The 12,660-nt window shown below is 39.7% G+C and overlaps 1 protein-coding gene across 2 annotated transcripts; it reads left to right on the top strand.

The window, feature by feature from the left end:
• Window positions 1-462: 462 nt before the first annotated feature.
• g3bp2a (G3BP stress granule assembly factor 2a) lies at window positions 463-11,072 on the top strand. Of its 2 annotated transcripts, none has more exons than XM_046416292.1 (13): window positions 463-650; window positions 2,275-2,393; window positions 2,485-2,566; window positions 3,022-3,195; window positions 3,504-3,594; window positions 4,182-4,287; window positions 4,432-4,612; window positions 5,470-5,571; window positions 6,481-6,583; window positions 6,680-6,739; window positions 6,866-6,997; window positions 7,086-7,213; window positions 7,742-11,072. In XM_046416292.1, the coding sequence occupies exons 2-13, from the start codon at window positions 2,299-2,301 to the stop codon at window positions 8,018-8,020; spliced, it is 1,533 nt and encodes a 510-aa protein (XP_046272248.1). In that variant the 5' UTR covers window positions 463-650; window positions 2,275-2,298; the 3' UTR covers window positions 8,021-11,072. The 2 variants fall into 2 exon arrangements, with proteins under 2 accessions (XP_046272248.1, XP_046272257.1); XM_046416301.1 differs by having other exon boundaries at window positions 464-650; window positions 7,086-7,204.
• The last annotated feature ends 1,588 nt before the right edge of the window (window positions 11,073-12,660 follow it).

Genomic DNA, 12,660 nt, shown 5'->3' on the forward strand with positions numbered 1-12,660 from the left:
GCACAGATGAATAATAAGCAGCAGCTTCCCATAAAATACAATATAAGTGTGATTATCAACCTTATTAAAGTTATGTGCAAGAAGGGTTTTAGGATGGCATTAATAGAACGTTTGGTGGGCGGGGCTAATTGTTTTACGTCACAATTTATGTTGCCTAGTGTATCTCAAGGAAATTCAATCGAATGCAACTGGACTTAGTTATTTGTCTTTGAAGACGTTTCACCTCTCATCCAAGAGGCTTCATCAGTTCATGCTCACTGAACTGATGAAGCCTCTTGGATGAGAGGTGAAACGTCTTCAAAGACAAATAACTAAGTCCAGTTGCATTCGATTGAATTTCCTTGAGATAACCATGACCTGGATGAATGAGAATATTCACAGGCTTATTGCCTAGTGTAAACAGTCCATTGGCTGAATCACTGTGATGGGGGTTCCCTGCCCCAGATTGCAGGGGTAAAACAATAAATAGACGCTATCACTTTAAAATTTCAATCTCTGGCACAGCAGAGATCATAAACTTTAGGTAGTAGAGTGTGAGAAATATTATAACATTCACTTGAGGTATTCTCTATTGCAGAACAGTTTACAGTCGGTTACTCGTAGTTATTTATTACAAATAATTCTGTCTACATAGATAGGTCTTTCACAAGGTAAGTTAGCCATCCTCCAAGCTAAGTCGGCTATGAGACGGCTGAAAAGCTAACGTTAACCATAGCAGCTAACGTTAGCTGCATTGTCTAGTGAAAACCACGGCTATGCGGTAGACGGGCAGTATGTATTCAAAGTTGCCAACTCTGTGTCGCTACTGTACAGAGTGCCCATTCGAACTGTCTGGTTAAAAATCATGCTACTCGACTAAATTTACCTGCCTTTCTTTTGTTTTCTTTTAGCTATCATAGCACTGAACTTGTTTCATTGATTAACGTTATGGTTCAACGGTCGGTGTAAGCTGGCAGTAATTTATTCTAAAGTTCGAGAATATGTTGTGTTTACTACGGTTTCTAACGATTTTGATGCAGTTATAAGTTAGTAGTAGATGTTGTCAGTTTCGTAGCCGTGCTGTGTTGCTGTGGGCATACTTTATTGCACTGTAATGGCTATCAACGGGCTACACGTTATGTCGGCTTGATTGTTTTCCCTGCTTGTAATCAGCGTATGAGTTGTCTGTGTGAAGTACAGCAAACTGGCATCTTGACAGATATCTGTTATTTTGTGTTGATTGAAACACCAATGTGTTTCAAGAAATAATTCTTTACGCACATTGAGAAAAAGTGACCACCATCGGCTGAAGGAAAAACGACGACGCCACAAGTTAGCCATAGCTAGTGTTAGCTAGCTAACTAGCAATGCAGCAAGCTTGGCGTTGCTTTCCTTTATGCTGAACTAGCGTTAGCCATTTAAAATGACAGCGAGGAGGCCGGTAGTTCACAGTTAATATTCTTTCATTTGTTTAACAGTGTAGATAAAGTTGACCTCGCTGACAGTGTAGTTCTACAGTGATGCTGAAATCACTTGAATGCATCCATAAAATGAAATTAAGTATAATAGTTACGATAATGATGATAATAAAACTGTCTCGATATAACGTTGTGACTAAAATGAACATGCGACAAATGTGAAAAATGGCAATATGTTGTTAGCATCCTCATGGATGGCCTAAGTGCTAACTCATACAGCAGGCCACTCAGTCTACAAGAAGACGTGCAGGTTTTTGTAGTACATGTATGCGACGTATACTTTTAAGAAGGATTTAAATGTAGTTAAGTTCTTTTTCTCGGCTGTCCAACTTGAACGCCCGCATCAGTCGCTTCCCATTCCATCTACAGCCGGTTTCCCTCTTTGTCTCATTGGATGAACGTGATGGCGCAGTTGAATGTTAGCTAGTTTGTTAGCGAGCTAGCTAAACAGTCAGCTGTTGTGCTTCTGCAACAGGATTGATGTGGGTCCGAGGAAACACTGGCCTAATGAGACAAAGAAAGTGAAACGCCGTCTTGTTAAAAGGAAACGCCTCTTTGAACTTTGTGTATTTGCTGCGCAAACACATACTTGACGCACAGTAAACGTTAATGTGTACTAATGCGGCCTCCCTTTAAACTAGATTTCAAACAATTTATGTAGCACTCCAACTGTCTCCGACCTCTCGCAGGGCTATAGTATTATAAAACGCCAGCTGACTATATGTATGTGTGTGTGTGTGTGTGTGTGTGTGTGTATTCTGGGTAGCATTGCAACTAATACAGTAAACAACTAATATTTATTAATCTTATTTTTCAGCACTTAATATTGTTTACCAAAGAAATGGTGATGGAGAAGCCAAGTCCCCTGCTTGTAGGGCGGGAGTTTGTGAGGCAGTATTACACACTCTTAAACAAGGCACCAGATTTTCTGCACAGGTAATTACAGAAAAGTGATACATTAGATCCTAAATCTGTATGTGGTGTTAATACTCTGTATAATTAAATGGCATATTGTTGTGCCAACTAGGTTTTATGGGAGGAATTCTTCCTATGTTCATGGAGGACTGGACCCAAGTGGGAAGCTGGCAGAAGCGGTCTATGGGCAAGCGGTAGGTGCTATGGATCAGTATTGGTCCACAAGAGTCACATTAAAAATATTGTTTAGTATTTGTCAGGTTAAATAATATTAAGTGGTGAAAGTACCCATTATAATTTCATTGAACGTTGCATGAAATCAATCACTGATAGCATTTGAGGAAGTATTAAATGTTGGAAGAGAACAATGTTGATGTGATCACTTTATTAGCATTTCTGTTGATTGAGTTGGACCAAAATGAGGTCAGATATGAAAATAATATCATCCTGTGGGACTTGAATGTTCCAGTCACCAGTAGCCTGAATGATTTTCGTTATTGATTAAATGCAAAATGCCCAGATAAAGCTAAAAAAAACAAAACAAAAAAGCAAGAAATATCTACAAGACAGTGTTAATTTTGACCAGTTTGTTCCTTACCTTTTTCTCTATTTATTTTTTTGGTTATCCATTTGTCCCTGTATCACTTAGGAAATCCACAAGAAGGTCATGTCCCTGCAGTTTAGTGAATGCCACACAAAGATCAGGCACGTGGATGCCCATGCCACACTGAGTGATGGAGTGGTGGTGCAAGTCCTTGGAGAACTGTCCAACAATGGTCAGCCCATGAGGAAGTTCATGCAAACTTTTGTACTTGCTCCAGAGGTGAGTACCTCTACATTTCGATTACTATTAACGGGCATCACTTTTGTAATAACAACAGTAACCAGTAATTCTTTGCATTTATGGTAAAATTAAGTGTGAAATGAAATACTGGACTGGATTTTATTGACTGAGCTGGTAGAGATTGCAACTGCTATAATGAAATTACTCAAAAGAAAAGAATATAATTTAAAAGAAAAGAATATAATTTGAAAAAAAGCACCAGTGTCCCCAAAATAAATGGACATTTTTGAACACTGCAAAGAACATATTTTAATTTTTCCCCTTGTTTTTATGACAAATTTCCTCAGGGTTCGGTGGCAAACAAATTCTATGTCCACAATGACATCTTCCGTTACGAGGATGAGGTTTTTGGAGATTCTGAGGCTGAGCTTGATGAGGGTAAGATGTGCACAAGTATCCAGATCTTGTTACACTTCTGTCCAGGTGATAGCTCTGGCTGAAGGCATTATGTTTTACATTGCCTATATGCACATACATCCATCCCATTCCTGTGAATCTGATATTTCAGGAACACCTTGAGGGGATTTTTTTTCTCAAATTTGGCACTAATGGTCAAAGGTCAAGGTCATCGTAACCTCACAAAACATTTTTGGTCATAACCCAAGAAGGTCAAAATGAAGTGATGAGATTTTATATTTGGCCACTATTCAATGCCATAACTCAAGAACAGAAGGAAAATTGTGAACATATTTCACATTTGGTCAGATGCTGAATTGTTGCTGCTTAACTTCTGTGCCAACTTAAAAAAATGTGGTGATTGTATAGAATTTCTGTGCTGCTGGTTTGAATGTTAATGTGTGTGTGTGTGTGTTCGTGTTTTGGTTAATCAGTTAATGGTTGACATCCCTAGCATCGAGACATAAAATTATGAGGCAGTAATTCTGCCTCAGAAAGAGTTTTTACTTCATGTTTTCATGAAGGTTGTGCAAATAACTTGTCAATTTGTTCATCCTCTATTTATTTAGAATCAGAGGAGGAGGTTGAAGAGGAGGCAGAGGAGAGGCAGCCATCCCCTGAGCCACTTCAAGAAAGCCCCAACAGTGCCACCTATTACGAACCTCACCCTGTCACGTAAGCTAAAACTTAATTATCATCACAATCTCAGAAATTTATATTAGTGTGTTTTTTCTCTTCCTTCTTAAAATGTAGCATGAAGGTTTTGTCTTTTTTTAAAATGTCTCTGGAAGTGACCACATGCTGATTTACTCTCTCTAGTAATGGAGTAGAGGAGCCCATGGAGGAGCCAGCCCCAGAACCGGAACCCGAACCTGAACCAGAGCCCAAAGTAGAGGAGATAAAACCAGAAGCAGATGAGAAGGTTCTGGAAGAGATGGAGGAGAAAGCACCTTCACCAGTTCCTGTGGAGTCCCCACCAAATAACCAGGAGCCTCCCAAGGTAAGACTGATGTGCCTCTGTGTGGTGTACTTCTATCTTAATAGGTAATAAGGGACCATAATAGTCTGAATTTACTGAATCTTTAGGTGTGTAAACCAAAATGACTGTCCTTACACATGGATTTTGTTTGATGTATCAACTATGCTGCACATTAAAGAGGCCCTGTCTAATTAAATGAAAAACTGTTTTAGGTTTCTTAGGCCCTGTTCAGACTGCCAGCCCAAACCATTTTTGGCATATCCAGATTGTATCCAGTTTGATTTAAGAAAGTCTGGATGGCAAAAGAAAAACAAAAAAAAAAAAAAAACACATGAAATGCATTTTCTGAAAATCTGAAAGTCACATTTGAAAGTGATCTTAAATGCATTTCCTTTAAGATTTCTGGATATTCTGAGTGTTCAAATAGGATTTCAGAGTGTCTCTTGTGTCACTCCCAATGTGGCACACAACAGCAATGTCAAATACATAATCCACGCTGCTGCTACAATAGCAGTCTGGTGTGACAGAGGATGTCTGCAGTGTGACTTGACAGCACGATTGTTTGGAGGACGAAATTATGGATTTCCGCTTCTCTTGCTTTTACACACACACACACACACACACACACACACATATATATATATATATATATATATATATAGTCTGTCATAAAGATCTTAAGAGATCTGGAGGGCAGTCTGAACAGAGCCTTTGATTATCAGAGTTGTGATGAACAGTACAGTAATATGTCATCAATTCAGCAAAGCTTTCTATGATGGCAGCAACATGCGCTGCCAAAAGATACACCTACTGATACTGTAGTATGGTGTTCAGGGGTTATTTTTGTAGCCCTAACAATACATTACTGCATCCCTCAGACTTTCTCGTGGGCCTCGGTGACCAGTAAAAACCTGCCTCCTACTGGCACAGTCACCTCCACTGGAATCTCACCCCATGTTGTTAAAGCTCCAAGCTCACAGGTAACCAACTGCCACTGGGTATCGAATTTGCAGTACATCACTGAGAAATTCAAATAAAATAAACTGACGCAACATTAGAAATGGGTGACTATACAGGAGTGTTGGGCAGTGTTTATTTCAAGCAGAAGATTAGAGAGTGGTTAACAGCAGCAGTAGACATTGAAATTTGTGTGAGAAGAACCTTTGATGGGACTGATGGCTGGTTCATGTTGTCTAATGCCTTGTCCGTTGTGCAGTCATAAGGAACATACAACAGAAAATTTAATGATTAGTTTTATAGTTTGTGCTTGCTTTGGCCGTATTAACGTGCCTCCCTAATTTCAAGTTGCAGTCATTCACTTTGTCTTGAACTCTGAAGCAGTTTGTCTGGAAAATCTAATAAGAAAAGCTTAGTGAAAACAAATAAAATAACCAGATAGGTATGTCTCTTTTTGCATAATAGAGTGAATCAGTACCAGGAGTAAAACTGTACTTTATCACTTAACATGCAGTCTTATGAAAATGCTGTGATGCCACAAAACAGTCCTGCTCAGTGGCGTTATACAAAAATACAAATTAAAGCAATTGATAGTCTACTATAAACGGTTTGACAAATCTAATGGCTAACAAGTTTACATAATCTCATGCTGTATACTAGACTATCGCATTGCCCATATCTAAAGTCTAACATGTGGTCTTGTTTGAAAGATTGTGGGCAGACATAAAGTAGAGGTAGCCCTGAGTGATACAAATGAATATACAAACTACTACATGAACAGCAGCACCTCCTGGTCTGAATGAGGCCTCAGATGTGTAACCAGCTCAGACAGGGTGACCTGAGCTCATCATCTGGAGAACTATATGAAAGCAAGGACGGAAAGAATGTGTGGCTCACCTGTCTTTTTTTGTGTGACACCTCTACCCACTCAGCCCAGAGTTGAAACCAAGCCGGAGACACAGACAGCACCTCTTCGGCCCAGAGACCAGCGCACACGTGACAGACCGGCCTTCACTCCGCGGGGTCCCAGACCTGGTAATGCTAACACTCATTTTCCAGATTAAGGGTTTATTTTTTTTTAACTTGTTCTTTGGTTTATTCTTACACGCGGTGTGTCTCTGTCATTAATAGATGGTGTTGCATCTTCAGAGTCGCAAACTGGAAAACCACACTTGAGTTTTGTTAACAAAGGTAAACATAGCGTAAATTTGACTCTACTTGGTGCTAGTAGTTTTACTGTGTTGGATTTTTATGCAGATGATTCATGTGAGCTAAGCTGATGAGTTTTTCTGATGTTCCTGTTGTTGTGACTTGCAGGTGGCAGGGGAGAGACCGAATCTGGTGACATGGACAGCAGGCGGATTGTCCGGTACCCAGACAGCCACCAGCTTTTTGTCGGCAATCTTCCACATGACATTGATGAGAGCGAGCTCAAGGAGTTCTTCATGAGTAGGTTTCCTCGTAAAGGTCCTATAAAATTCATTGATAGGGTGAATAAATAGTAGCTAAATTGCGTAATATTTTTATTTTCTTGCAGCATATGGAAATGTTGTGGAGCTGAGGATCAACACCAAGGGTGTTGGTGGCAAACTGCCCAACTTTGGATTTGTGGTCTTTGATGACTCTGATCCTGTGCAAAGAATCTTGGGGGCCAAGGTAGACGGGGCATGTATTTATATTTCATTACCCACTTTCATTCTTATGGTGGTGGTTTGGTGACGTGCATTTCTAAAATGATTCTGACCTTTAGCTTGAGACATCGGTGATAAGCCGTTACAGTCATTGTCTGTTAAAATACGTATGTTTATTTGAATTTCTTGTTGTTCTTGAAGATTGGCTGAAATAAAATTAAAAAGAAAAAAAAAACAAAGGCATGTACGAAGTAGAAAGGGGAATGTGTGATTTCATATATTTTGTGTGGTTTTTTTTTTTTGGTTTTTTTTTCAGTTTCAGTGTTTTTTCCCTTGAGTTCCTTGTGTTGGCAGGGATCTATTTTTTTATGCACAGCTAAAGTTGGTCTGAACACAACCTAAGAGATTAAATTGTTTCCCTGGCAGTGACACAGAATTTGACAAAAAAAAAGGGTCTGAGACAGATTAACAAAGTTGTGTGCAAACCAGGGTTGGTGGTTTGGGGAAGGGGGTTCATTCAGTCCTGCTTTCTCTTGTAGTGACTGTGAGTTTCTCCCTGCAGCCCATCATGTTTCGAGGCGAGGTGCGTCTGAATGTGGAGGAAAAGAAGACGAGGGCGGTACGTGAACGAGAGACCCGCGGAGGAGATGAGCGCCGGGACATGAGGCGCAACGACCGGGGCCCTGGAGGTTCGCGAGGCATCGTAGGAAGCGGAATGATGCGTGAACGTGACGGGAGGGGACCGCCACCTCGAGGCGGCATGGCCCCCAAACCTGGCATGGGCTCTGGACGAGGCTCTGGAGGCCAGGGAGAGGGCCGCTTCACAACCCAGCGCCGCTGAGAAGAGCACCGCCTGCAGTGTGGAAGTAGTACCGTGTTCTTCATCTTCAGCCGTTCTCGTTAACGCAAAGAAATCTTCATGTATAAACGTATATATTTGTTTTTTGTTTTATTTTATTTTTGTTTTTGTTTTTGTTTTTTTTGTTCCCTCTTTGCTTTGGAATGTGACACAGCCTGTCAACCATTTGTTTGTGAAATAGACCAAACAAAATAAGGAAACAAAAATATTTCGCTTATTAGTTGTGAGCTGAGCATCCTTTTCAGGTTTCTCAAGAATTCACAAACTTTAATTTGCAAATTCGTGGAAAAAAAGGCAAACCAACCAGGAGTAATCTGCCACATTAGGAGGGACTGATAAGACTTTTAACTACGACAGTACAGCCCATCATTTGGAAAAGAGATTATATGCCTTGACTTAACTGGGGCGCTGCTTCACGAAATCCCTCTATTGCACATTTTATATGGTAGTTTTCTGCCCGTTACTGTTGGAAAAGAGTGAGATGCAAAATTTGTGCAGTTCCAGGGGAAAAGCTTGCCTTTTACTTTTTTCCTTTTGAGAGACCACTGCTTCAAAATTGCATAATGCACTCATCAATATGCACTAATGGGTACTTTTGTCGTATTACATTGACATCCATGCTCGGAACGCAGCTGGAGAGAGACCTGTTTTGTCTCAAAGCGATACGAGTTGCCGGGGCAGGCCTCGCTTACAACCTGTCTGCTGTGACCAATGTACTTTTCTCACTTTTGACCCAAAACTACGCTTCAATTACTGCTGGATGGACAAGATGACAAGCAAATCCACTTATATTTTTCCTCATTTATAAATCACAATAACAAAAAAAAACAAAGCTCATATCCTGGACTTTCACCAAATGAGTGGGGGGACAAAAGGATAAACAACACGCAAAGTTGAACAATAGAAGAGTGGTGATAATGATGGCTGCTCTCTCTGTTTTTCTTTTGGTTTCAAGTTCGTTTTCTTCATGTTTTTCCCTGCCAGCTAGACCACGAAACTGGGATGGATGACACCTCCCTCCCTCCCTCCCTCCCTCGCTCTTCCCTCCCTTCTTTTCTTATGTGCGGAGTAAGAGAATAAATGTACAGCAAAAATCATAGTTTTCTGTATGGCTTGTTTTCTGTGTAAATTTTAAGTTTTCTCTCGACTTGATAAGAGCATGACGGTGCCTTCTATTTAACCTTTTCCAGTCTTACTGAAGTGTAAAGCGGTTCGGGGCTTGTCGCCTCCTCCTTATGCGGACCTGCTCTTTTTGAACTATTGTCTTCTGGGAGCAGATTAAAAAAAATTGCAGTATTCACAAAATTTAAGTTTTTCAGGTGCATTTCTTTTTTTTTTTCCATACTGTTCTATTACCTAAGATTATCTGTTGTGTACATTTGTTTTGTATTTTGTGTGTGTGTGTGTATGTGTGTGCGTGTGTGTTCTGGGTTTTGTAGAGACAATAGGTGCCTCAAGTTTAGTTTGATGTTAGATGGTTAAGATGTGCATCTGAAGAACTACCCCACCCAACCCAAAAAAGGTACATTAAAGGTGGTGACAGTGGAATGCTTGTTTCTTTAACATGTCATAACTCTACACAACTGTGATTTCGGTGTATTAACGTTTGCGGTTTTGGGAAGAGTCTCGCAATGTGTTTCAGATACTGCTGATTCTTACCTTTCAGTCTGACTGTAGTTTTTTGACTTATGGCAGCATTTGGGTTAATCCCAGGACTCAAAAGTTGTCAGACTGGTGTTTTGTTTTTTTGTTTTGTTCTTTTTCCTCAGCAACAATTTTGTAATGATCTGTGTGGGTGGCCTGGCCATAGTTCCAGCCTGTAGAATAGCAATTGTGCTCACTTTTCTAGCTGTTCATGCATTTGTATTTTCATACGCAGATTTTTGATTGTGCTTGTTTTATTCATTTTTCCAATCTAATCTGAATGCCATACAACTCGTCTCTTATTGTCCTCTGGTGTATTTACTTTTTACCACTCAGTTGGGAGGGAAGACCTTATGGTTTCAGCTGGAAAGGAAAACATGACAAACATTAGATGTTTCTATTTTATTTTATTTTGTTATCTTGCACTGAAATGGGAAGTGAATTGATGTAGCATTTTTCTGGACAAATATACTAATGAGGTCTTCCTTGTCTGGTGGTATTGCACTATCCTGCAACATTTCTGGGACAATCTGTATTTGAACATAGCCTCTCTCCAAACTTCTCATCTGGCAATTGGAAAAAAATATATATTAGTGCTTAAATTGTTATCAGCATGAAATAATAGTTTCTTCCCTACAAATAATCTCGTTTACAGACATGGCATATTTTATGTAAATTTTCCACAGTGATGCTCAGCTGCTCCCCTGTGTAGTTGAGATGAAATATTTTCAGAATAGTTTTCAACAGAGGGACCCGATATTACAGGGGGGAAAAAAAAAAATATTGCAGCTCTTTGGTTGTTGAGTTTTGTAACAGACAGCTCTTATGGGTGCTTCTACCCCGAATGTTTATTTGTCAGGTAATTGCTTAACATTGGCACTTGACTGCAATCACACTTTTTTACAGCAATGGTCAATGAAGAGAGTGGTGAAGAAGAGCCATCATGCTTTCAGACCAGTGTGTGCTTTTACATTGTAGTGGTGGTTGAAAATGTTTGAGCCTATGAATTTAGGGTTAGATAGTTATTCTTTTTCACTGAAGTTTTCGACGACCCACCCTTTTCCAAACATTAAAGGATCCTCATAAGAAAAAAAAAAGAGTAAATTAATTTCCCTGTGGTTGAAAATGCAGTAAAATGGATCCTCGTTGTAAATCATTCCAGTCCATTTGAATGGAAATAGAAGTATCTTCATGGCTTAAGCAGGTGTGGTAAACAGTTGGCTGCCATCTTAATTTTACTGTGTTTACCCTTTACTTGTGGCTAGTACAAAAGTGTTACAGGTAGAGAGTTTTTTTTTGTTTTGTTTTTTTAAGTTTGTTTCTTTCTTCCTTTCTATTTTGAATGTGTTGGACTTAACATACAATAAACTACTGATATCAGTACCACTCATACAGTTTGTTATATTTGCAGGTTCCATCATAAAAGACGATGTAAATAATAAACTGTTGTCGCATGTTGGTAAGCTTTCCAAAACCATGAACACGGGTAGAACTCAGTCTTTCTCCAGGCAGGTTTGGGTGTAACTGTGGTGCAGGTCGAGTGGCAAGCAGAAAGAAAATTACGTCATGTTTATATCCCAAATATTTTGTATTTGAAGGGACCATTTCTGGTTATAGTCTGATTTTTTTTGTTTTACAGACTTTACAATTAAAGGGGAACTTTACAGATTTTACACATCAAGTTCAGTTTACTTGTCATCCTGTGGAAACGACATGTTAAGTCTCCTGTGGCTTTGTGAAAGCTTTGTCGAGGTTTAAACAAAACCCCAGCAATTTTTTGTTGCAAAAGCCTGTGTAACAAAATGGGAATGTGAACTATGTGAGGGCCAGTGAGAGATTTGTGTTAACAGGAATTGTTGGATCCTGTGCTCTCATAATATGTTTTATGAAGAAGGAAATACTCAGAATAGTTATTAGCCCCACTGTTTAAATAACATTAAACGTAGAACACAAGCTGTTTACAAGAAAGATGAACAAGGCATCTGTAAAGCTGAAGACACCATTTTGATGAAAACTCAGTTGCATTGCAGTTGTGTGAATTTTTATTCTTTCACGATTGGTACTGGCACATGATCAGTCCTACGTGTAACCACATGTCCAGTATCTCCTTAGTCACCATCACTATACACTCGATGACATTTCTCTTGATGTCAAATCAAACCTTTCAGTCAGGAAGGAGCCCATTGGACTGCAGCTGCTTTGAGGAAATGGGCTCACTGGGAAGCGTTTATCTCTCAGAAGAAGAACCACTGAGGAGCTGGGAGGAATGGATGCACCCCCACCCCCATTAACCTGGCATCTTCAGCACCTTGTCCATACGCAGAAGAGCTCTCACTGACTGGACTGGGAGGGAGGATGTAAGGCACAATAGGTTGGAAGAATATATTAGATGGATGAAAAGAGAGTTTCTGATACGTATCCTGTCCCGGGTTATTGACGGAGAGGAGAGGTGGAGGAGTGGTGTTAATTTCCATCAAAGGCTCGTCAGCAACAGGAACAATCTGACATAGAGGGCTTTCATTTCTTGTCTTGGCATTAACAGTTTCTTTCACAGTAGACCCTAAAAAGAAGCAATACAGATACCTTGTCTTCCATTTCCTGAAGCTTCATATTGATGGCTGGCAAGGTCATGTCTGATACATGTTTTAAGGTTACCATCTTGTGCATCTGAAATATTTGTTATATTGCATACTGTGAACTTTTGCACATTCCTGCATGAAACCATACAGCTCTTTCATGTAATCAACAAGTTCTTTATATCACCTGTCCCTAAATTTGCATCACATCAAATCTGTGTGGAAATGTGATTTAATTTGGTCACATTTGGTTAAGAATTTACCAAATAAAAACTACATTGACTGAAATAATAAAGGTTTTAAAGCTATGTTTTGACATGGGGTCTTTCTAGAAGTCAGCCTTTGAGCCTTTGATATTAGGTAAAAATCACTTCCTTCTGCCAAGGCCTGCATCATTTAATG

This window comes from Scatophagus argus, chromosome 2, assembly GCF_020382885.2.
Source record: "Scatophagus argus isolate fScaArg1 chromosome 2, fScaArg1.pri, whole genome shotgun sequence".
Lineage (NCBI taxonomy): Eukaryota > Metazoa > Chordata > Actinopteri > Scatophagidae > Scatophagus > Scatophagus argus.

What these genes read in the sequence shown, in the direction of transcription:
- g3bp2a (XM_046416292.1), top strand. Translation starts at nt 2,299, where the DNA reads ATGGTGATGGAGAAGCCAAGTCCCCTGCTTGTAGGGCGGGAGTTTGTG. An exon ending in TACGAACCTCACCCTGTCAC is followed by an intron (nt 4,288 to 4,431) that starts GTAAGCTAAAAC and finishes TACTCTCTCTAG; the next exon opens with TAATGGAGTAGAGGAGCCCA. An exon ending in CTTGAGTTTTGTTAACAAAG is followed by an intron (nt 6,740 to 6,865) that starts GTAAACATAGCG and finishes TGTGACTTGCAG; the next exon opens with GTGGCAGGGGAGAGACCGAA.